At 32.6% G+C, this 26,045-nt stretch overlaps 1 protein-coding gene across 1 annotated transcript in view; it reads right to left on the minus strand.

Annotated features, from left to right (window-relative positions):
• Window positions 1-583: 583 nt before the first annotated feature.
• LOC133190238 (uncharacterized) overlaps window positions 584-26,045 on the minus strand; it is a 68,587-nt gene continuing 43,125 nt past the window's right edge. Inside the window, exons 9-20 of the mRNA XM_061325749.1 lie at window positions 24,491-24,579; window positions 22,296-22,494; window positions 20,070-20,212; window positions 18,119-18,290; window positions 14,067-14,231; window positions 13,670-13,828; window positions 9,967-10,054; window positions 9,552-9,627; window positions 8,245-8,322; window positions 6,530-6,875; window positions 5,745-5,888; window positions 584-3,551 (exon numbers count right to left, since the gene is read on the minus strand). Coding sequence (XP_061181733.1) covers window positions 2,323-3,551; window positions 5,745-5,888; window positions 6,530-6,875; window positions 8,245-8,322; window positions 9,552-9,627; window positions 9,967-10,054; window positions 13,670-13,828; window positions 14,067-14,231; window positions 18,119-18,290; window positions 20,070-20,212; window positions 22,296-22,494; window positions 24,491-24,579 — 2,888 coding nt within the window. The 3' untranslated portion in view covers window positions 584-2,322. The remainder of the gene's footprint in view (window positions 3,552-5,744; window positions 5,889-6,529; window positions 6,876-8,244; window positions 8,323-9,551; window positions 9,628-9,966; window positions 10,055-13,669; window positions 13,829-14,066; window positions 14,232-18,118; window positions 18,291-20,069; window positions 20,213-22,295; window positions 22,495-24,490; window positions 24,580-26,045) is intronic.

Consider the following 26,045-nt stretch of genomic DNA (forward strand, 5'->3'; position numbering starts at 1 on the left):
TTTTTCTTTCGCTAAAATATCCGTGAACTAAAGTTTCCGCTAACACTTTCATTCACAACTTATGATATTTTACTATAATGTCTTGCAGCCAAATAATTATGAGCAACAACCTTAAATTCATTCATCAGTTGTCAATGCTTTCTGGACAAGATGTAGTTTTCATTTCCACTAAATTCTGGACATATTTCAATGTTATGTACAAAAGATTCTTCAGACACTGACTCAGGGTTATGTTATTTATTATTTACAAAGTCATATATACTTCAAAGTTTAGTCATACAGTACAATATAACCGTACATATTTTGAAAATCTCAATAAAATATCCCAGAGACACAAAGACTAAATTACATGCCTAAAATACCATTGATGATCATTTCATGAAAGTAACATGGAGACATTCGAATATAAATTTATTTTTTAAATACTGATAAATTTTAACAGTTGGTTGAAATGTAGCTTTAAAATAGAGAAGTTCAAAATACCCAAAAAAAAAAAAAAAAAAAAAAAAAAAAAAAAGATTAAGATATATATATATATATATATATATATATATATATATATATATATGCAATAAAACACTGACTACATAATTAGGCACCTGCTTCGTAGTAAAACAAATTATCAGTTCATTTTGCAATGTCTCATACATATTATATGTACAAAAAAATTCTTAAGGAAAAAAAAAGTAGGTATCGCAAAATGCAATACAATGTAATACTTTATGGTATAACACTAATGACAATACAGTGACACTTGTCTAATCCGACAGGCATTAGGAGACACATTTCGTGTCATAATAGACAGGGTGTTGGATTTTATAGAGTAAAACACTTGTAAAAATATCAAATAGAAATGAAAATAAAGCTTGTAATTCACATTGAAACGGATTGCAGAGGTGTCAGATTAGACAGTTTTTACTGTACTTCAAAAACTGGACAAGCATAAAAAATACGTTTGTAATTAAAACCTAAGGGGGAGTGTTCAAATAATTCATAATTTATGCACCCCTTTTACTAGAATATTATATATTTACCTTTGTTCCATCAATTCTGAGAAACTAGAGATCTTTAAAGGTTTTTCAAACGATGTACATACAATGCACACTCACACAGGCAAAAATAAACACAGAAAGTAGTAAATAACCTGAGGAAATTATATGACCCAAAAACAAGGAAATCTACTTAACATATGTCATGAAAAATATACAAAAATTATACAAAGGATTTACTAAAAATATTTACAACAAAAAAGGGACTAGGGTGGTAAAAGGAAAAAAAATACTTTATTTCTAAAGAATAAAATTTCAAAATTATAAAATGGTTAGACAGTTGTCAAAATGAATAATTTTCTGCATAAACCTTTATTGTTTGATATGGTCTCTAATGGTGTCTTGCAAAACACCACATGTGTTGAATTGAACAGTAGATAATAAGCATAGGTTTTCTATTATCTATTTGCTTGACAAATCATTAAATTTCATTGATATTGCTTATATCTTACAGAATCACTAAGAATACTTTACTATTAAAGATTTATTTTGCTTTGATTCTACATAGATTGGAGTAAAACGTACTTATGTACACTGATTTAATAAATTATGTATTATAAATGTCCCAAATATTTCTTGCTACGTATTTTATTGATATAGCAAATTGCACAATTTTGTATTATATCATATTATGGTCAGAGTAAAATACAAGCAACCAGACTGGAAAGGTTTTTATACACACGTAAATATGGTTATGAAAACATTTTGAATATAAACTTTTGTTCAAAATAGACACACACAAACTATACCCATGGTCAGTGAAATCTAATAATTGAATTTGATTCATTGATCATTTTACTTTCTCGATAATTTTACAGTAAATGATTAATTGGATGCTTTCTTTAAACCTTAAGCATTGTATCATTATATTTCAAACAACCAAGTATGATGGATCTCTAGTTCACCAGTATATATAACACACACAAGAAAATTTAGGTTTTACGAAAGTAAAGATAGAAATATCTCCCACTCCCAGGTGACTATATAACCATTCTCCTATCACATTATTTTTCATTGATGAGGACACTGTGGAATAATCTGAACATATTTATATAAATAACCAGTATTTTAATGAATTGTGACTGGCCTTATCACCTCTAGAAGAGCCGGATTTGAAAAGAATGTATTAGAATGGAATTGTTGGTTATTGTTCAATGATTAAGAGATTCATCCTAACTCCATTTCATTGAAGAAGAATTTTGATGCTCAGATTATACACACTGCAAGTTCTCCATTGTAAATCTTTCATCTTCTGTGCCACTTGGCACTTAATCTATGTACCATTGGGTACATAATCTGTTGTACCACTGAGGACATAATCTGTTGTTCCATTTGGCACATAATTTGTTGCACCATTTGGTACATAGTCTGTGGTACCATTTGGTACATAATTTCTTGCACCCTTTGGCACATAGTCTGTTGTACCATTTGGTACATAATCTGTTGTACCATTTGGCACATAACCTGTTGGACTACATGGCACATAGTCTTTTGTATCAATAGAAATATTATCAGTTGTGTCATCTGGTACAAAACTGGGGAAAGAATTCATATCTTTTGGTACATAATCTGATGTACCAACAGGTAAATGATTAGTTTTACCACTAGGTAATGGATTTGATGTCCCATTTGGCACATAATCCAACATATCATTAGGTACATAATCCAATATACCCTTGGGCACATAATCTGATCTATCAGATGTCGCTTTCGCTACATTACTGTTTATACCATGAAGCACAGAATTCATAACAGAAAGATCTGTTGTATTACCAACTACATAATTTGAGACCAAGGAATTTTCTTTATCATTCTGAAAGGCAGTAAGTTCTGCAAAATTTGTATCATGTGGGAGGTAGTCTGTAAACTGTTTAGACTCAGCTGTTAAAAGCTGCGGACGAGAATCCATGTCGGTGGTCTGATGCTCTGTATTCAACATTTTGTTGGGATGGTATCCTGGTGTACTTAGTTGATTGGCAGTTTGGCACATATCTGTTTCATGTATAATGTCTGGTCCTTTAGTTAATTGGTCACGATTCAACTGATCAACAGTTGAAATGTTGCTACACTGGATTTTAGCACTGTTGGGTTGGTTTGTAGAGATGGTCTGTGTACTGGTAGGAAGAGTGTTCTCAAATTGGACATTGTACGGTTGCTGTTCAGTTGTGGTCTTTGAAATGTTACTTGTAGGAAGGGTGTTTCTAGGTTGGACATTATTGGTTTGATTTCCCATGGTGGTCTCTGTAAATTGGACATTGTAAGGTTGCTGTTCAGCGGCGATCTTTGAAATGTTACATGTGGGAAGGGAGTTCTTAGGTTGGACAGAGTTGGTTTGGTTTCCCAAGGTGATCTCTGTACCGTAGGGTTGGTAGAACACATAACCTGATGTTTGTTCAACTTCAGCTTCTTTGTTTTCTAGTTCTTCTTTTCTATTCCTCTCCAGTTCATTGTCTTCTGGGCACTTCTTAGAGGATTCTTCAAATTGTTGTTTGTCATTGTTGTCTAAAATAATTTAAGAAAAATTTTACTAAATTGTTCTTTAATCAAATTGCCAGTTTCTGTCATTTTCTTTTCCTTTTATTCATAATTTGAGGGAAAAATCTTTTTTTTTTTCTTTAACAACATGAAAATCATTAGTGGCTAAAATAAATATTTTTAAAAAACACAAAGGATTTTAAAGAAAGCAAAACCTTCCAGCTTTACAAATGTCAAAATCAATGAAATTCGCATTTTAGCTCACCTGAGCCAAAGGCCCAAGTGAGCTTTTCTGATAGAAATTTGTTCATTGTCTGTCGTCGTCGTCGTTGTAAATTTTTCACATTTTCATCTTTTTCTCGAGAACCAATGGACCGATTTCAACCATACTTGCCACAAGGTATCCTTGGGTAAAGGGGATTTAAGTTTATTCAAATGAAGGGCCATGCTCTCTTCAAAGGGAAGATAAATAAAAATAATTGAAAAATTAATGGCATCTTTTAAAAATCTTCTTCCCAAGAACCACTGCGCCGGGAAAGATGAGACTCATGTGGAATCATCGTCAGGTAGTGTAGATTCGAGTTTGTTCAAATAATGACCCCCGGGGGTAGGGTGGGGCCACAATGGACGATCAAAGTTATACATAGGAGTATATAGGAAAAATTTTTTAAAATTTTTTCCTCAGAACAGCAAAGCCATGATTGGTCATATTTACATGGAAGCATCCTCAGGTGGTATAGATTCAGATTTGTTCAAATCATAATCCCCGGGGTCGGATGGGGCCACAATGGACGAACAAAGTTTTACATAGGAATATATAGGGAAAATCTTTAAAAATCTTCTTCTCAAGAACCACTAGGCCAGGAAAGATGAAACTCATGTGGAGTCATCCTCAAGTAGTGTAGATTCAAGTTTGTTAAAAACATTACCCCTGGGGGTAGGGTGGGGCCACAATGGACGATCAAAGTTTTATATAGGAATATATAGGTAAAATCTTCTCAAGAGCAGCAAAGCATCATTGTTTATTAACTATTCAGAAGTATCCTAAGGTAGTGTAGATTCATGTTTGATAAAAATCATGACCCCCTTGGGATGGGGTGGGGCCACAATTGATGATTAAAGTTATACACAGGAATACATAGGAATTTTTTTTAAAAATCTTCTTCTCAAAGACAGCAAAGTTAAGATTGGTCATATTTACATGTATATGGAAGCATCCTCAGATACTGTAGATTCAGATTTGTTCAAATCATGACCCCTGGGAGTAGGATGGGACCATAAATAAAGTTCAAACTTGTAGGGAAAAAAGTCAGTTATTCCAAGAAATAAGTAAGAATCTTTAGTGTAGATTCAATTTTGTAACCCCCATCCCCCGCTCTTTTAGGGATAGGTCAGGACAACTTATGCATTAAATATTTTCAATACTGAACTGATTTTTGCTTTTTTCCTAGCCACAGTGCTCAGGTGAGCGATGTGGTCCATGGGCCTCTTGTTGTATTTGGAAATTGTTAGAATTTTTTTCTTTCAAGTGCAGAAAAAGGTGTTCAAACATTCACTTTATGAATATAGAAGGTTTTAAGTATTATTAACTTACCTTGTCAAATGAAATGTGAAATTACAATTTTTTGTGTTCAATATAATCATCTCTGTATTAAGCATAAATTCATTTAAAAGGGTTGGAAAGTGCAGTGCAAATATATCATTTGTTTGCAAAAATCTTGGGATGTTACAAGGTACATACTGTAAACCAAGTTTATAAGTTCAACACACCGGTATATTTCTAAGATTAGAAAGTAACTCGTTTCTGGATATTTAATGGACATAAAACAGCTGAAGACTTAAAAAATTATGAAAAAGGAAATCTCAATTGAAAATATTATTTGTCACAAACCAGTTTTCAATTGGTAATTTGCAAATAAATATATTTTTAGTTGGCTTACAGTATATAAAAGCAATATACTTCTTCATTGTGTCAATTGTAAAACACCACATTTGACATGTGCTAGTGTACACAGGGTTTTATATAGCACTAAACAGTAGATCCAGATTCTTACACACAAAAGGTTGACATTTAGATACCCTTTCATAGGCATTCTCCTTCTACAACCCTTGGTCTTATCTGCCTCGAGCTACAAGATTCCACAATCCTTGAAGATGTTTTATTTATAAAGTTCTAAAATTGGCCAATTGAATTTAAGTTTGCTTATTATAAGTACTTACTTTGTAAGAAATCTGCATGGCTTTTGTATCCATCTTCCAGTGGAATGCTACTAGACTGTGATGAGGAACATAAGCTATCCTTGAAGGTCCCTCTAGATCCAGGATGAAAACCGTCCCCAGTATCAAAGGAACCATTTTCAAATCCTGCAAAGTATGTATCATTATTCCAACAGTCAGGATAAAGACTGCCACTTTATCAGAGCAAGATGAATGATTACATTATTTTGCAAGTTATACATTTATAAATGTGTGGAAGTTACATAATTCATTTTAATTGCAATATAGATATACTGGTGAAATTACATTCACTTTTTTTAATCTTGATTATTTCATCTTGAAGTTATTTAGTTTGTAATCAATACGAATAACAGTCATTTTGAAAAGTATTGCATTTTAAATTGTTACATGTAAATGACTTTTAGGCTATATATAGGTCTAAATTACTAAACAGGCATTTATGAAAGCCAATTGAGACTTCCTTCTCGTACAGAATAAAACCCAGTAAACAGCTAGTGTACAATAACACTGAAGAGCTTACAGTGTAGTTGTTCTAAAAAAAATCTGTACATTAATTACTTCTTAATGATATCGATGATTCTATAAATACATGTATTTTAATAATAATTTCATGAAGGTGTTCTTCGGAAATAAAAATTCAGATACCCATTCTGATAACTAGAAAAATCCCTTCTTTTCCTGATATCTTTCACCAGTTCTCAAAAGAAATATTTCATATGTTAATTCATAAAACTTATATATCATCATAATTCTGTTATAACTATTACCATGCACACATTGGGTGGTAACTGAAGTTGCCTTTGCATAATCTGGAGGAAGGTCCAATATAATATCTCTTAGAAAATTCTCTTTTTTGTCCGACTCTTCTGAAGTGGGTGGCGCGTGTGCTGAGGTGGGGGACAGGCTTCCATGTCCACTGTCCTTACTGATCTGCCTCGGAACATCCGTGATTGCTAATGTCACAACATTGGATTTAAGGTCAGGTTTTGAGTCCTTTTGTTCCCCACTTCCATCTTCTTCATCTAGATCCACTGTCAATCCTACTGGTAGGATTTCTTCATAACTGTGATTTATTCCATTATGTCTTATATTTCCATTTGATGTAGTTCCATTCTGAGGAGTACAGACAAAACAATATGATGAAATTGAGGGCAACAAGAACACAAAGAAGAAATGTTAATTTAAGTCAAATATCATATCTGGATAGCCAGCTATGATGCTGTCATCACAACCTAGTTTTATTCAGAATGCTATCAATATGTGTCTTGCAAAAAATATTCTGATGCAGGTACATATGTAAATATTGATGGAAGGGAAAAAAATACATTGAGTGCTTGAAGGCATTACTGCATAGAAAAAAATTAAGATGCAATAAGAAAATGTATTCTTATTTACATAATTACCAGGTAACTTATCTTACAGAGTGTCAGAAAACTTATATGAGAAATAAGAGTAGACTTAATAATTAATACAATCAAAGATAACTTGAAAGTTTTATGGGAAGGTATAATCTTGTCAATATCTAGTGTGTCTCATAATACATGTATATAGCGTTATGTTGTGTGACGTTGTTCTGCTTACTGACGTATTAAATAGTGTGGCAGCTTTATACTTACATGTGTGATACTACATGATAGGGTATTTACAGGTGAGAATCACATGCCATGGTCATGATATAAAAACAAGTGTGTGTCACATGACATTGTGATTACATTACAAATGTGTGTATCACATAACAAGGTGATATGTTACATAAATGTATTTGTTATACCTTTAAAATTGGTTCCTATATAAATCTTTAGTAAAGTAAAGTCTAACATTTTCAATGTTTTAATGAGGGGTCCATAAAACTTCAAAGTGAGATATTGGACCTGTTGATGAGATACTGGACCACTTAAGTCACACTGTGGGCGGTATTGCCTAATTTTATTTACATTTGTTGGTGTTTGACAGTAATAGAATTGACCGAATTTTATCACAGTGCTGGTAAATGAAATTTACATCATGGAAGCTGGCACCAGATACACGTTTGTCAAAAAAATAAAAAATAATAATAAAAGGTATAACAAACATTTATTGACTGTGTTCTCAGGCAAAATATGTTTTGTCGACGACTCAGACCAAATTGTTTACTGAGCCTTACTGCCTCAGACAAACAGTTTGGTTGTTGGGTCCGACAAAATGCAAGTTGTCCTTAAACCCAATCAATAAGTGTAATAGTGTCACATATGTAACATACATGTGTCTCACATAATATGATGATGTGTTACATACATGTACAGGTACAGTGTGTGTGTCAGATGGTGTGTAGTTATCTAGAATCTAGTTATGTGGTGATGTTATTTAAATTAAAGTGCATATTATCAGTTGTTACAGTACAGTGTATATGTGTGTCAGATGATGTGGAGTTATTTAGAATCTAGTTATGTGGTGATGTTATTTAAATTAAAGTGCATATTATCAGTTGTTACAGTATACTTACAGGGGTGATGAGGGGGGAGCTAGACCTGGACCTGTCAGCTGGTGTCGTAATAAGGTTATACAAATTGCTTCCAGTAGGCTGAAAAGCACAAAAACATTTCTTAAAATTCTTTATCTTAACACAAATAATATGGCATATCTACCTTTTGTATACATATCACAAATTTGTAATGTATGAATGCAAGAGTTGGTGTTCAGTTCAAAAAATGATGAGGATGAGTTCAAAGCCAACTTTACAAAGATAAAACCTCAGACCGACTGTTATTTAAGCATTCAGTTATCTGTCTTTTTGCCATATTCCCTGTGCTTTGTTAACAAGAGAACAAGTGACAGAAATTTCTTAAACATGTATTTCTGCCAAAAAATTTGATAGATGTTTTATTGCATATGGGCTTCCTGACCTTGTGAACCTTAAAAAAGTTCGTTTTTTTAATATTTTTTTTTTTTTTGGGGGGGGGGGGGGCATGATGTCTATATATATTATTATAACAGTAACGTGATCCGAAGAGCCGTATCACGTCAAGGTGACAGGCGCGGATCATCAGATCTGATGATCCGCGCCTGTCAACTTGACGTGATACGGCTCTTCGGATCACGTTACTGTTATAATGATAAATTTATTATATACCCCTTTACAACTAGCAAAATATAATAAAAGGAAACTTTTTGGATCAATTACAGAACTTAAGTCCATTAAACAAACCATTTTGTCAACAAACATTTTGATGCGCGAGAATAAAAACGTCATTTATCTGTGTACTACGTCATCAGTTTCAGAGAGGGGTGATATGGATTCAGAAAACCTCAGTGTGGTGATCCAGAACATCGGATCACATCGTCACGTGATTGCGTGAATTCAACAGTAAAACTGAGTGACAAACAGTTGGGTATATAATAAATATATTTAACAGACTAGTATAAGATGGAGGCATGATTTATTGTGTCAGTTTCTTGTTGTTTCAAGTCTACAAATATTAATAACCACTTAGTGACCTTGTCCTTTGCATTTAACTCTCCACTCAAGATTAAAACAAGTTTCCAAATAACTTTGATCAGAAAGAAAATCCAGTTTGAAACAATTTTATCCTTAAAAATGTTGTACTATAGGTGACATGTTTTCTTGGAAGAATCTTGTTATAACCTACAATTAAGAAGAGTTCTTTGTCCAGATTATATCTCATAAAAGATTGATTTATAATAACCGTTTACGACAACCATTGCTTTAAATAAATAGTTTCAATTTCTAACACCAAAGTGATCATCAGAATTGTCTGTAATTATTAAATTTTCCACTCAGCGCATACATACCCGATTTTCAAGGGGTCTAACTTGTATATTTTCTATATCAAATGTTTCATCCAGACCTAATTTACGTTTTACTTGTCTGTAAAGGAATAAAAAGGTTACAAACATCATATGTTCAAGGAAAATGAGTACCATACACAAGGTTTAGTTCACCTACATCAGAGCACATTTCTTTAATTAGTTTTTCACTACAAAGTTTCTACTCAAAAAATATATTTTAAATGAACTTAAATACAATTTCCAATTTGAAAGCATTATATCTAAAAAATAAAATCTTCTATCTTATATAAATCCAATGATGAATACTCAATGACAAATAAAAAAAAAGATAAGCATGTATTTTCAGTCAATCCAAGAAAAATGTTATTTATTATCATATTCTGGACCTATATATACCTTTGCCAGCTGAAACACATACCTGCAAACACATACGAATCCTGCAATGACTAGTACAAGAACAAATATTCCCCCAATAGCAATGCCTGCAATTGATGCGTCAGTTAAATCTACAATGATAATAATAATTAGTTAATTACAAGTTTAATTAGTTAAATGCTTAAGGTGAAATCATTTTCATGGTGGTTTAATTTTCAGGTTTTCAAGGTATGAAGAAACCCACAAATTCACGTCCATCACGAAATGTAAAATTTCATATACACATCCCCAAGCACAAAATGAAAACCCCAAGAACCAATTATTTTTCATAAAATGAAGAAAATTTGACACCACAAAAATATTGATTTCACAGTCTTAATAAGGTAATAGAAACTGGAAATAGTCAAGGTTTACTGAACAAAATAGAGAAGTCTTGTACACTCTTTTCCATGTGTTAATTATCGTATTATCAACTGAAAAGATTCATTTATGACACCACATGGAAAATAGGAAACTTGGTTTTGCAGATCAAATTATGACCAGGTTTTTAGTGTCAGAATCTTGGTATTAAACTATTTGGTAGGATTGCTATTTCATTTATTAGAGTTTTCTGTCTAGCATCGTATTACATATTAAAACATGTATCACATAAACACACATCCAGTCTCTCACTTTAACCTCCATAGTAATTTTACTCAACACACATGTACATGTAGCAAGTTGTGAAGAGCACAAAGAAAGAAAACTCTTCTGGGTTAACAACGACATAATTTTAGCAAGTACATCTTTACCTTGGATTTATTTAATTTAAATATAGAAGATACAGATAAATTCAGTATTTCAAATACCATGGATATTTCAAAGTGAGTTGAAAGTCCCAACCATTTTTCTCCAGGTATTTTACCCTCAATATCTCTAACCCTTGGATATCTTTATTTCTTTCTTTAAGTCCCATCTAGTTTGAGATATGGGATTTGACTTATATAAATATACATGTAGTGTTAACTTTCCATTGGATATATTTTCCAAAATTATGAGATGTTCTTTTGAAAATGTTCTTTCAAATTTCACAAAGATTTTGGAAACTGGGAAATTTATTTTACCTATTTTTTTCTATTTAAAAGCATAGCAGTACTCCTAAACATGAACATTTACTCCTGTTTACAGTATCACTAACTATAGTTTCAGCGTATTGTAAGATGGATTACAAGTTTCAATTTAGTAAACTTAAATTTTATTTAGATTTAAGCAAATATTGAATTATGTTTCTGTTTCACAGTTATTCTCTTTACAAATTACTCTTACAATTGAATTCTATTGCTATATATTACAGGAGTACAAATTTATATGTCACAGAAATAAATACAAATGTACTAGCCGTTTGGAAAAAAAACAATGGTATAAAATTCCTTTCCCGCAATTCATGTGCATGCAATTATGTTAAGTACACTGATGAGCATACAGCTTTTTTAATTTTAAATGCACTATTGTGCACTAATTTGTATACACAACAGGATGAGTTATGGCACTATGGAATGCAAAATATTAATGTTCATGCAATGGAATTGATTATACACTAAAATCTCATTATCTCAAACTTGATGGGACTAAAAAAAACTTCAAAGTACATGTATAAGATGATACAAAACATCGACGTTAAAATACACTTGTTTCTGTCAAAATAAGATTCTAGTATTTCTGTGAAACAAAGTTATACTTATATCAATAAAAAAAAAAAATCATACTTCTATGTTTAATGACCTTGACCTCTAAATCACCCTGGATCATTGCTTTACCACACTTGGATCATAACTTGATAAGAAGCAATAGAATATATTTTCAAACATTCAAGGCAGTTTAAATATATATATATATATATATATATATATATATATATATATATATATATATATATATATATATATATATATATATATATATTATATATATATATATATATATATATTTCGTTATTTCCTCTGCCTGGCCTGTTCCATACTTCAACAACTTGCAAATAAAAACACAGCAATTATATGTCACAAGAGATCCAGACACTGAAGTATCTAAAATTGATTTAACAGCTAGTTTCAATCAGTACCTGACCTATGTACTCAAGTAGTGCAGTCTTTACTCAATAATGAGCCATTTGAGAAATAATTCTTCAAATAAGGAAAATTAATTATTGTGAAAATCACCAGTGAATATGTCCCTATATATGTTTTTATAACATTACAATGTTCACAATTAATTTAAAAACACATGTCAAATAAAAGGAAATTTATTGGTTATATATAAGATCAATCTATATCACAACAATTTTCTTTTCTGAAAGAGAAAACAATGAAAGAAAAAGTGAGCAAGCTCATATACCCCACGCTCCCCCAAAACTCGACAATGCAACACGTAATGAATGGCACAGTGCATTTCAAATATACAGTATAATTCCAAAAGGGGCATTACTTGCAAAAAATCATCACATCAAAACTTCTTGCATATAAGGACATTCAAATCTTTGTATGTTACAAATTTAATTGGGCTGAAGTTTCTAGATAAATAATGGAATCAAAATTTCTTGGTAATATACAAATCTATTCATTATGTCTGAAATACCTAAAGTTTCAGGAAATTCAGTGCAGGAGTTATGCTGACAAACTGTTATTTATTTAAATTCCTCAGTGATTTTGATTTGTTAATGAGTGTAAGTCCATGTCCAACACATGACAATTTACACATTTAAATAATTGATGGAAACAAAATTATGATGCAGGCTAAGCACCAATTTGGGGGGGGGGGGGGGGGGGGGGAGGGAGGGGGAGAACTATCCAAGATTTGGTGTGTGTGTGTGTGTGTATTAAATCATTAATATTTTGATCAAAATCAATAGGAGTCTTTTAAGGTCATAAAATATTTCACATAAAATTTCATTACAAAAGTTGATTCCAGTGGATTTGCTTATTACCTAGCTGGAAAGTTTCTTCAATAATAGGCAAAACTCTTCAGGCAAAAATAATGGAATCGGAATTTCCTGGTAATATGCACATCTACACACTGTGTACTAAATATCTGCAAAGTTTGACCAAATTCTGTGCTGCGGTTTAAGAGGAGTTGCGCTGACAAACTGTTCATCTCTATATTCAAGATATGGCCAAAAATCTAAGTTGAAAAGTGCCAAAATTCCCAGAAAAATAAAGGAATCGGAATTTCCTGGTAATATGCACATCTACACACTGTGTACTAAATATCTGCAAAGTTTGACCAAATTCTGTGCAACGGTTTAAGAGGAGTTGCGCTGACAAACTGTTCACCTCTATATTCAAGATATGGCCAAAAATCTAGGTTGAAAAGTGTCGAAATTCCCAGAAAAAATAAAGGAATCAGAATTTCCTGGAAATATGCACATCTACACACTGTGTACTAAATATCTGCAAAGTTTGACCAAATTCTGTGCAGCGGTTTATGAGGAGTTGCGCTGACAAAAAAACAGGACTGACTGACTGACTGACTGACGGGTCAAAAACATTATACCTCACGCAACTTGTTGCGTGGGGTATAATTAGTAATTAGCTATATTTGCAAAAATTTTTCTTCAATTATATAATATGCAAAAATAATGCGGTTTAGCTGGCTATATATTTTTCAATTTCCTTTTAAAGATACACATTACATGTACATGTCAAAATATGATTTTTGATGAAAGTCCAGTTAAAACTGAAGTAAACTCATGTTTATGGAAGAATAATTCTTACCATTATTAGTAGGTCGTCCAGACAACATTTCACTTTTATGTCCCTCCTTTGTAAGTGATATGGCTTTTACCCACACACCATATTCAGTGTCTGCCTCAAGGTTTCTTAGTGTGTACTGTGTAGTACTGTCTGCAGGAACATTCACAGAAAATTCCCCGCCTATAAATCAATAATAATTACTTAAAATCAAAAGGTTCCATTACCTAGCTTCTCAAAGATTGTAGGAATTAAAATCATTTCAAAAATATTGTGTTTCCACTATTAACAACTAAAACATTTAGCTTTAAAGCATGAACAGATTATTAATACGCCTGAATATGGTGCAACATAAAATTTGAAGAGCATTTTACTTTACAATGATACATTTATGTTTAGAAATTGTGAAATATTTTCAAACCTTTGCAAGATCCATGGGTATTTAACTGGCAGTAGATTATCTGGTACATTTTGATGTAGGCATTATTTGAAGCCCCTGAATCACATTTCAGTGGGATCCAGGATACTACTAGACTGTTTTTAGGAGGATCTGGGAGGAGGGGGACAGTCTGCACAGGGGGAGGCACTAAAATTTTTTTAAAAAATGTATATTTAATGAAGTATTGAATGGATCAAAACACAACCAAAATTCACTGATGAGACTGTATAGTTCTAATGATTTGAACTTGTGCATTGAAGTCCAGGAGAATTGTCTTAAGTTGGAATCAAGAATTAATATTTTACTTTAATTTGTATATTTTAATGAACAAGTTGTCTTTTATTACCAAGTTTAAAATTCTCTATTGCCATCCCCTTATAAATCTGTACATTTTTTTTTTTTACACTTTACAGGTTACTACTGCAAAATCTTGAATAAGAAAAAAACTTTCTCTGGTTAAACTTATTAATCCTCTTACATTGAAATAGATCTAATACTTTATTTCAAGATTTTTTTTTGGGGGGGGGGGGGGGGAATGCTTTTAGCAAGTGTCTTGAAGAAGAGGTCTTAATGGTCACCTGAGTATCATGAGTTTCTCAGACTATGGCCACATTGGGCCCACCTGGAACTAGTCTGATCTTGTGTGACAAAACCCTTACCATTATTTGAAAACACTATTGTGATATAATCGTTATCACTCTCCAGCTGGACTCCTACAAGTTTAGGACTATTAAAGAGGATACAAAACACTGTGTTATAAATTCCAGCATATGACCAACTTAAAGCCCCACCCCAAGGTCTGATCCCTGGTCATTGGGGTACATAAATTTGACAATCTCAGATACATGCAAGTTTTCTTAGCAAATATAATATTAAACTCTGGCATTTGATTCCGTTCTTCAATTACTTACCGTTGTTAACATTAAATAAACTAGAAATCTGACCAGTCAGCAAGCCCCCCCCCCCCCCCCCCCCCCAGGGGTAGAAATAAAGGGTGCAGATTAGAGAATGAGAATTTTACTTGATTACAAAAATTTTAAAATATATGAAGAAGATCAATAAGCAACAGCAACTGTATTTATAAAATTTCAAGATAATTCGCAAATATCCAACAACCTGTAAATAGTATCTTTGTATTTACATAAGACAGTAAAAAAATCAAATCTATTAGAACTCAATTAAATGTATATCTAAAGAAGAATGAAGCATGAGTTTTCTAAAATGCCAGCCTTCAGTGAATGCAAATATCACCCAGGCTTGATCTTAACTTCAAAACAAACATCAAAACAACAATTGCCGACAAAGGTGTTAATTTTTCTCAACCAGCAAGATAATTAATTCGGGGGGATTAATTGTACTGCTCTCTCATCCTTTCCCTCTAGGTTTACAATATGAACTTTTTCAGCAATGACAGAATGAGGTTTTTATCGGACTACCTGTTAAAATTAATAGTATTCTTGAATTTACATAATGCAGGAAAAAAGAAAGAAAAAAAATAAAATAAAATAATAATAGAAAAGATATATTTATCTATATCTTGTTTTTAGAATTCATAAAATCATAACTCATTGTGTATTTAACCAAAATAAAGTAATATGAACATTATTTAAATCCACATTTCAGAGAATGTAAACATCATTCAGAATTGACCTTAACTTCAAAACAAACTTCATTTGCAGACAGAGGTCTTAATTAATTAATCACAATGTGACAGATAAAGATAAATGGTTTGGATTTTCTTCAAGAGCAAAGTTAATTAATCCCAAGAGACTCGTTGCAGCTTTCATAGTTCGTAATAGGAACATTCTCAGCAGTTATCTCTCTTTGCCCATTCATTCTTATATAAAGTTAAGGAATCTACCCCCACCCCAGATGACATAGAGAACCAAACTTTAGCATCAAAATATGTCTTACTGCCTATTCAACCAACATACCAAATTTAAACTTAATTAGTAAACCTTAAAAAAAGTTACTAGAAAACAAAAACAGAAAATTTGTGGACAGAAGAATGACAGACAGACAGATGAATGGACAGACAGACAGACAGAGTGATTACTATAGGGCACCCACAAATCCTTGCGAGGCCCTAATTAATTAAAAGAGAAATTAAGTAATACATCCATCAAAACAACTTACAATGACCTTTCAGGGGTGTGCAATTAAAAAAATTAAGTACTAGCCCACGGGCTAGTGGCAGCAATAAAGTTACTAGCCCCAAGTAAAAAGTTACTAGCCCAAATGTAAAGGGGGGGGGGGGGGGGGTAACAGAAAACTGTTTATTGTTGAAAAAGTCAGGGTTTTAATGTCATTAATTCTTTTTAAAATTAAAGTTTAATTCTCACTAGTAAGATTAAATCATGTATAAATTAATAATTATGATAGAAAATAAAAATGAATTCAAATAAATTATCTTATCTACAACGAAATGAAAATCATTTTCTCATCTTAATTAATTGATTATTTAATGATTATTTAATTAATCATTAAATACGCTGGAAATATATTTTATGTAAACCACATAACACTTATCTTTCAGTTGATTGAGTGATCGTAAATAATTTAATGAGATATCTGCATGTGTATTTACCATGAGCAGAGGAATAGAGGAAATTTGGATTAGATAAAAATGATCGTTTTTGGAAGTAAATAAGTCAGGTTAGATAAGTTAGATACGATTATGGAGATTAACGATTAACGAAGAGTAGGAACATGCTGCCAAAATTTTTTCATTTTTTTGAGAATTTAATAGCAAATAGTGAGTGAAAATACCGATAGTAATTTTCATGTACAGGTAAACTTCGTTATCTCGACATCGACGGGACCATCGGAAGATGTCGAGATATCCGAGGTGTCGAGATATCAGAGTTGAGACTTGACGTCCAAGAGTAAAAATACCGATAGTAATTTTCATGTACATGTATTACAATGGTAGTTTTAATTTTTACTAGCCCAAGGGGCTACCTCTGTGCAGAAAACTACTAGCCCGACCCAAAAAAATGGTAGCCCCGGGCGTCGGGCGATGCTAATTGCACACCCCTGACCTTTGATGTATTATGATTTTATAATGTTGTCTGTTTCACATTTCTCGTATATGTACTGTACCCATCTCTTTCACATTTCTGGTATATGTTCTGTACCTGCATCTTTCACATTTCTAGTATTGTACCTGCATCCTTCACATTTCTAATACTGTACCTCATCTTTCATATTTCTAGTACTGCATGTACTTGCATCCTTCACATTTCTAATACTGTATCTCATCTTTCACGTTTCTAGTACTGTACCTGGATATTTCACATTTCTTGTACTGTACCTTCATCTTTCACATTTCTAGTACTGTACCTGCATCTTTCACATCCTAGTACTGTACCTGTATCTTCCACATTCTAGTACTGTACCTGCATCTTTCACATTTCTAATACTGTATCTAATCTTTCACATTCTAGTACTGTACCTGCATCTTTCACATTCTAGTACTGAACCAGCATCTTTCACATTTTTAGTACTGTACCTGCATCTTTCACATTCTAGTACTGTACCTGTATCTTTCACATTCTAGTACTGTACCTGTATCTTTCACATTCTAGTACTGTACCTGTATCTTTCACATTCTAGTACTGTACTGGCATCTTTCACATTCTAGAACTGTACCTGTATCTTTCACATTCTAGTACTGTACCTGTATCTTTCACTTTCTAGTACTGTACTGGCATCTTTCACATTCTAGTACAGTACTGGCATCTTTCACATTCTAGTACTGTACTGGCATCTTTCACATTTCTAGTACTGTACCTGTATCCTTCACATTTCTAGTACTGTACCTGCATCTTTCACATTTCTAATACTGTATCTAATCTTTCACATTCTAGTACTGTACCTGTATCTTTCACATTCTAGTACTGTACCTGCATCTTTCACATTCTAGTACTGTACTGGCATCTTTCACATTTCTAGTACTGTACCTGCATCTTTCACATTTTCTTATACCTGCCTCTTTCATATTTTCTTATAACCTTATCTTTCATTTCTTATACCTGCATCTTTCACATATCTGCATTCCTCTTGCCATTTGATTCCACTGCTGACATTCTTATCATTGATGGCTGCCACACCAAATATAACATCATCCAGAGCTTGATCAATAGTGTCTGCATGTAGAACAGTGTGGTTCATATTCCCTGTTCTTCTCAATATATGTATTTCACCCTGAATAAAGAATTACTAGATGTCAAGCTAAATGGTGAATATTATAATTAAATATTTGCATACTCTCCGTTTTCTCCCACTATGAATCTGCACTCACCAGTTGCGTTTATAGCACCACGAACGCAACTTCTTCTGGTATAAATGTATTTCGTTTCTTTCACTGTTGCAGTACAAGCTACTCCACTTAAATAACACATTCAGAAGTATATATATGGGATGTTGTGCAAAAGCAATAAAATTAAGTTTTTAATGGAATCCTCTGGGAAAAAAGAAATTTAAAATGATTAAGATTACTGATTGAGGTTTTTTCAATTTTAAAAAAATAATAATTTTAGTCAATGTGTTTACTTGTAAAATAAAACTTTCTCCAAATTAAACAGAGCCAAAGCGAAATTTCTGTAATAGTGTATCTATTTCAAGAACAATTTTAATTCTTAAAAAGAATTTATGAACTTAAGGAAACATAACAAAAACATTCTTAAGTTAAAATCAATGTAAAAACACTCTTTTTTCATAATATTGTTATCTCTAATTTTTCTCAAGAGAGTTTTGATGACGATGACGTCATGGCGCATCTCAACAGCATCAAAACAAAAAATTAAGAACTTGAAGACGGCAGCGTTTTGTATCCAGATAACTGTGGTCAATAAGCAAATACCATATACATTGTATGTGATTAATTGGAGATAAAGTGGATAAATCATTATTAATCAGGTTTACTAATTTCAGTGTCATGTTTTTCTTCACTGGAGACAGCACCCATGCCCTTATGCAGGCCAGGATTTCCTCTGATATTCTTGACATCACAGAATGCAAATATAAGTAATAAACAACGATTATTCAGTGAACATGGCATTATGAATAGCAATAACTCTGCTGGCATATTTTCAATGATGCGTTAACGCACATTATGGAAAATATGCCAGCAGAGCAATTGCTATTCAGAATGCCATGTTCACTGAATAACGTTGTTTATTTCTTAAATAAAGGAAGTCAAAGCAAAGCATCTCGACACATCATTAGGCTAAATAAAATTGGTTCTCGGGTCTGAAACTGTCCATTTTGAGGTAGACCTATAGCAATTTTTTTCATATTTTCTATACAATGAAAAGTTAAGTGATAATGCAAAGACCAATCGTGGAAAAATTCTGCTCTAATTTTTATGAAGTTTTATATTTGATTTTCTCTTCTAGCAGCCATTTTGCATAAGTGTGGACAATGACAAGGAAACATAATAGAGCTGGTAATGTCATTTTGCACTTTACATTTATATACTAATCAATCATTGATTAACTGAAAATTTTAGGCAACTCACAAAGCAAGGCCCAGTATAGTTTATATTGGTGCTTAGCATAACAATACTACACATTTGGTAAAATTCAATTTTGTGGTTATATATTTTCAAAAGTGCACAGTTTTGTTCAGTTGACTTGAATGCATTAAAATACATGACAAAAAACAGTAATCTCAATATAGGTACCATTATTAAATGACTCATTAATGGTATTTTACCGGTAATTTTAAAACAACTACCGGTACTCAGTATTGTACGGATACTGAGTACTGGTGTCCAACCCTTCCTGACTACTTAATATATATCTTTCCTGACATTGCAGTATTATTATTAAATCTATTAGGTAAAATACCTTTCAAGATATGATTTTTTTTAATAAACAGTTTACAGTACATATTTTATATGACAGTCCAGTTCTTTCTTTCATTCTATAAAGCTATAGTTACCTTTTGTCGGAATGAGCTTTTTTATTTTTATCATATTACCTGACACTGCAGTACTGCGGGCTTCACTTTGCACCACACTACATCATTAGCCAGAATGGCCTCTCTCTCCAACCCAAGCCAGGATATCTGGACCTTTGTTAGCCCCATCTGTTCTACTATAACTTTTTGGGGGGAAACGACATCTAGTAAAAAACATAGATTATCAAAGATTACAAAGCTTACTTCAATGAGTGTTATCTTTCAGTAAAGAAAGACTAACATGACTACACAAATATTCTGGTAATCTTCATCACTAGATGCAACATTTATCAAAGTTTTGCCTTGGCAGGATTCTGTTAACAGGGAATGCTTGTTTCAAAAACTTTTTCTGTAAACTCATCTGGAAAAAGCTTCTGAAGCAAGTGTGGTAGTGTGCAAACCCTGATGCTTCATCCACGCAAGCTTGCATTATTTAAAAGTAGGTCAAAGGTCAAGGTCAGTGGACTTGCAGTACTTTATCTCAAAAGTCAAAGAATATCGTGTATAATGGCAATAAGGGGTTATTTTGAAAAGTAGATCAAAGGTCAACTTCAAAGGTCATGAGGTCACTATAAGCCTGATTATTTACAAAGCTATTGTTTTGTTTCAAGCAATACACGACCAAAATATCAAACCCCTTCCTCAAACAATTCTTGAGATATTCGGGGTGACAGATAGACCAATGGAAGGAAAGACAGCTAGATAGACATGATTCCTAAGTGTCACTCTGCTCTGCAAGTGACACAAAAATAGTTTAATTTGGTAGGCTTAAGGCAACTAAAGAAAAATATCTACAGCAAATGTAAGGAATGTGCATCTTTTGCAGCACTGTTAAGACGTAAATGTACTTTGAAGAAATCAATGGAATTATAGATTGATTGTATGTTGTTTAACGTCCCTCTCAAGAATTTTTCACTCATATGGAGACACCACTACTTGCCAGTGGAGAGCTGCAAATTTTGTCCTATACTCGGCACTTACGGCCATTGAGCAGTGAGGGGTCTTTTTCGTGCCAGCACCTACTGCGACACGGGGCCTCGGTTTATACGGTCTCATCCGAAGGACCAGTCTCCACGTCCCACAGTGGGATTCGAACCCGCGACATAAGGATCACCTCCTTACTCTGTGACTCTAGAGCAGACACTCTAACCACTGCGCCACGCAGGCGACTGGATATTTAGAAGTGTACAAATATAGACAGATTTTTAAACTGAACTTTAAAAATTTAGTTTCTTTGTAAAGTTACTATATTATCACATGATTTTAATATAAATTAAAATACTGTAGAATCGTTAGATTTCGTGATGGCTCAATATTCATGGAATTCGTGGGTACCTCTCATCCACAAATTAATATCTTCTATGAATAAAGGATATCCGATCCTCAGCCAGGAAGGATAACTCTGTAATTTACCATGATGACATCATGTGGACAATAGTATTACAATTGTTATCTTGCTGTATGGGATTTAACTAGCGAAGTAATGAATGTTATAAAATTACATAATTATCCCTAATAATGCTTTTGACCTTCACTGAACATGTACATGTACCTTCCAAAGGGCTGGTATACATGTTAAAGCTTGCCATATAAGTCATGGAACTAAAGTTCTAGCCTTGCCGTGTGTACACCTTTCATACATGTTTTTTTTCGAGCCTCAAGTCTGACTTTCAAATAGAACAGTAAGAACTCTACTCTATTTTTTAATACAAGACTTAACTGACCTTTTCTTCTTAGCCAATGAAAATCATTCGCCCAAGTGTCAATCTATTTTAATCAAACAATTCACATGGGTAAATTGAAGTGAACACTGAGTATTTTTGAATATCCACAAATACTTCTGTTCCACTTCTCTTCATCTTTTAAAGAAGTGTGCATGCAATGGTCAGTAAAATTATAACAAATTACACGGCCCTAGTAATATCGTCTTTTATATAATGACTGAATGCACCGTTAACATGGTTTATGGCTAAAAACACATGGAATGTATGGAAAAAGTGTTTATAATCCTGTAAGTGATGCCTTAGCGTGTGGACATGGATCCGTACAGCCAGCAAAACGTAAGGTTTTAGACTTATAAGGTAAGCCTTATCATGTATACTGGCCATAAAATAAGCTTTATTCTGCACCAATAATTTTATGAACTAGATTACTGTTCATAAATTTCTACACACATGGTACAGTGTTCGTTTTATTTTGCATCAACTTCATGCATAAAAATCTTGTACTAATATTATTTTTATTTACCTCTGTAGGCTGGTATGTATATAGAAGAATCTGGTGAACATCCCCGCCGGTTACATCCTTGAACAGATACGTTATGGCCACCACAAGGGATATCAATAGTACCTAATGTTGCATTTGGGGCCACTATCTTCCAATTCTCATCACCTAATGACACCCTATATTCCTTCAAAGGTCCATTCTGAAATTTCCTGGGAATCTTCTACAAACATTTTGTCAGGATTATTAGTGTTTTGAAGAATGGATATATCATGGACACACAAATATAAACTTTCACCATAACTATATTTATGTATAAATCAATTTATGTAAATTATTAAGATTTCATTAAGCAAAATACAACTATTTTACCCTTCTTAAATGTTTTTAACAATGAAAAATTCAGTGTTTTACAACAATTGCAGGTACATGTAGTATTGGCTGATGTTTAGTGTTTTCTATTAAAATAGTTACACAATGTAGTTCTATATACAAGATGGCAAATGCATCCACTTACGATCATATGTATTAACAGCGATGTTAAACCAATTCATACAAATTAAACTGTATACAATACTTATGGCAGGAATTTAATTTTTTCTTTTCATTTACAACTAATCCAGATAATATGTTTTCTCCTTGTGGAACTAAAAATGTAACTTAATTAGAATCATTTTGTATGCACCGTGACAGAGAGGTGTTGTGACATAAATGTAAACATTACAAATACATTTAAAATCAGGGTAAAATTATTTTTCATGATTTACAATTTATAATTACTTGATATTTCTAATCAATTTTAAAATAATCAATGCAAAAAAATTATGACATTTGAGCTTGCCAAAGTGTGAAAAAATTCATCAAACCCCAAATTGCATGTTCTTCCTAGTGAGTACCATAAATTAAAATAAAGTGCTACAAATGGACGATTTTGCATTGTTATGAACGAAATTTGTTATATTTTTTAAATTCACAATATATTTTAAAGCCATGGGGAATGAAAATCACTTTGCTGTAAGCATCAAATCGTTATAAGCATGTTCGCTTTAATCGCTTTAAGTTTTATTGTTTCTAAAGAAGTGAGCACTTGTCACAAACTATATATGGCATCCGATTCTCTCTTGAAGTTTGTATATTGGGAGATTCAAATTTCAGACATTAAAAAGTGCATTAAATGGCCAATATTTTTATTTTTTCATTGTATTTCCCATATATATATATATATAAATCATCAGAAAGAATGAATTCAAGGCAAAATTTCAAAGCTTTTATTTTACATAGTTGCTAACTCACCCGATTCCGTCGGGTTACACCCAATTTTTCGACCCTTAACCCGATTATTTTTTATGACACGGCGGGTCATGCTTTTCACCCAATTTTTGCCTAACAACCCGAAAATCTCCCAATTTCTGGATTTGGTTTGAAAATTAGGTTGCACTTTAAACTTCCAGTTACAACCCAAGCTTGGATTTACGCAAACAATGCCGATGGCTATGTTCAGTAGGCCGTGTGTACCAGTAAATTATCAGTGCAGGTGTAAATAATTACCAGAGAGTTGTTTTGACAAATCAGAGTTTGAAGTCACTTTAAAATGGCTTCCGATAGAACGAGCTGGTTATCAGGGCCATCAGGAACAAATTGAACCAAGAAAAAGAGAAATGATATTTATGTACATATCAAGGAATCTTGGAAAACAACTTTCATTAGATAAAATAAAGTGTTCGAAGATAGTGTAGGCATAACTGTACATTTAATAGCACTTGTTAGTTAAATTAATTCAAGAGAGGAAAAATAACTTCAAAACCAAAATTTGAATACAAATTTAGCACAAATTTCCATGTGCTTCAAATCGGCAATGCAGATTTTGAAAAGACTTTCCTTTAACTGTAAAAAAATGCACGCTTAATTCAGGTCAATACTGAATATTGAAACCTTCAATGCTCTTTTTTAACCTGTAAATTTAATCGATATATATTAAATTTTTCTCATAGCAAGTTAAAGTCTCTTTTTAATAAAATAATTCTCAATACACACACACACACACACACACATATATATATACATATATATATATATATATATATATATATATATATATATATATATATATATATATATATATATATATATATATATATATATATATATATAAGAGTCATAATCTTATTTTGATATCTTGATTGCTTGTAAAATGATGAACAAAATTTTCAAAGCATTACCTCCCAGTAAACAGTAATGGATCGATTTCCCGAGTTACAAATCTCTGAGGAATAACCACTGGGCTGCATGGATGGAGCAAGAGAGGGGACTACAACAAATAAAATTTTCAATCAATATATATTTTACATGCATACAAGGGGGAGAAGGGAGGTCAGGGAAGTATCTGTAATGGTCATAAGCCGAAAACTCTCCATTAATTATGTCAGATTTCAGACAGTCCAAGGCGTGTTAGCGTGGGAAAGTCCGAGGCATGTTAGCGTTAGCATCTGCAATATTATTCATCATCAACTGTTGATCATATGAGGATGTGAGATCTATACCGATGTCCCAAGCATCTGGTTATACTGGGAGTCCACTGTATACATGTATGTAAATATATAATAATGGACCTCCTTCAAAAACTTGGCCATAGTAAGTAGGTCAAGTGCAATGAATTGTGTATGATACTAGAAAACTTCAACTTTAGTCCAGGTAGGGATTTTAATCACTTTGCTGTACATTCTCCCAACACTTTTTGAGCACAGGACAATGATGTGATACTCTTTAAGATTCCTTGAACAGCAACTGATGATTAAGGATCGATCAGTAATTTGCTTACAGTTACTTTAAGTTTAAATGACATAATAACCCCTAGACAGTTTGCAAGTTTCTTGAATGTAAATACAGTAATGTATTTCAGTTTAAAGTTAAAAAAAATCATCAAGATTAGATAATTACGACCTGATACTTTTCAAATGTAATTATATCTCTACTGATTTTTCCTTATATAAAATTAGTTTGTTAAATGTTAATAATTCCCTAAATTGCCGTGAATGGACTAATATCCATTTTGCTGTGCATTAGTCAAGTAAGCTACATGTAATCCCTGCTTTGAAAACTAATTCCTGTTTATCCATGATCCTCTAGAGTTTGCTTTTGTATCCATATAATAAAACAGTTATAAAGTACAGTTGAGCTATGATATCTCGAACTCCGATATGGAGAATACCATTAATTTGTTGAACCACTTTGGAAGTCCCAACAACTTATTCTTTAAGTATTTTACCCTCCCTATCTCAAATCCTAGGATATCTTAGAAGTTTTTCTTCGTTCCATCGACTACAAGACAATGAGGTTTGACTATATTTCATTGAGGGAGTTAGTAAGATTCAAGTTGTCATATTCCCATCAGGTTCACCTCTGGAAATATTCCTGGTCTCAGGGAACTGGAATCTTGTTAGCTCCCTCAATGATATACTTTAACTGTATGTTACCTGTTTACTATAAACATGCCCTAGAATAGTCCTGGGTGAAAAATATTTATTAATAACTTGAAGTCATAATCCTTCAGGAACTTTCAAAAATAAAATACAGTTGAAGTTAAGTATCTTGAACACTGATATCTCAAATACCATGGATATGTCAGTGATTTATAAGTCCCAATCACTTATTCTTAAAGTATTTTATCCCCGATATCTCAAATCCTCAGATATCATTAAGTTTTTATTTCTCAAGCCTTTGAGTTCAAGATAATGAGGTTTGACTGTATAATTCTTACATTCTTAAAGGACAAGC

This window comes from Saccostrea echinata, unplaced genomic scaffold (genome assembly GCF_033153115.1).
Source record: "Saccostrea echinata isolate AGI-Se365-2 ecotype Australia unplaced genomic scaffold, CSIRO_AGI_Sech_v1 ptg000022l, whole genome shotgun sequence".
Lineage (NCBI taxonomy): Eukaryota > Metazoa > Mollusca > Bivalvia > Ostreida > Ostreidae > Saccostrea > Saccostrea echinata.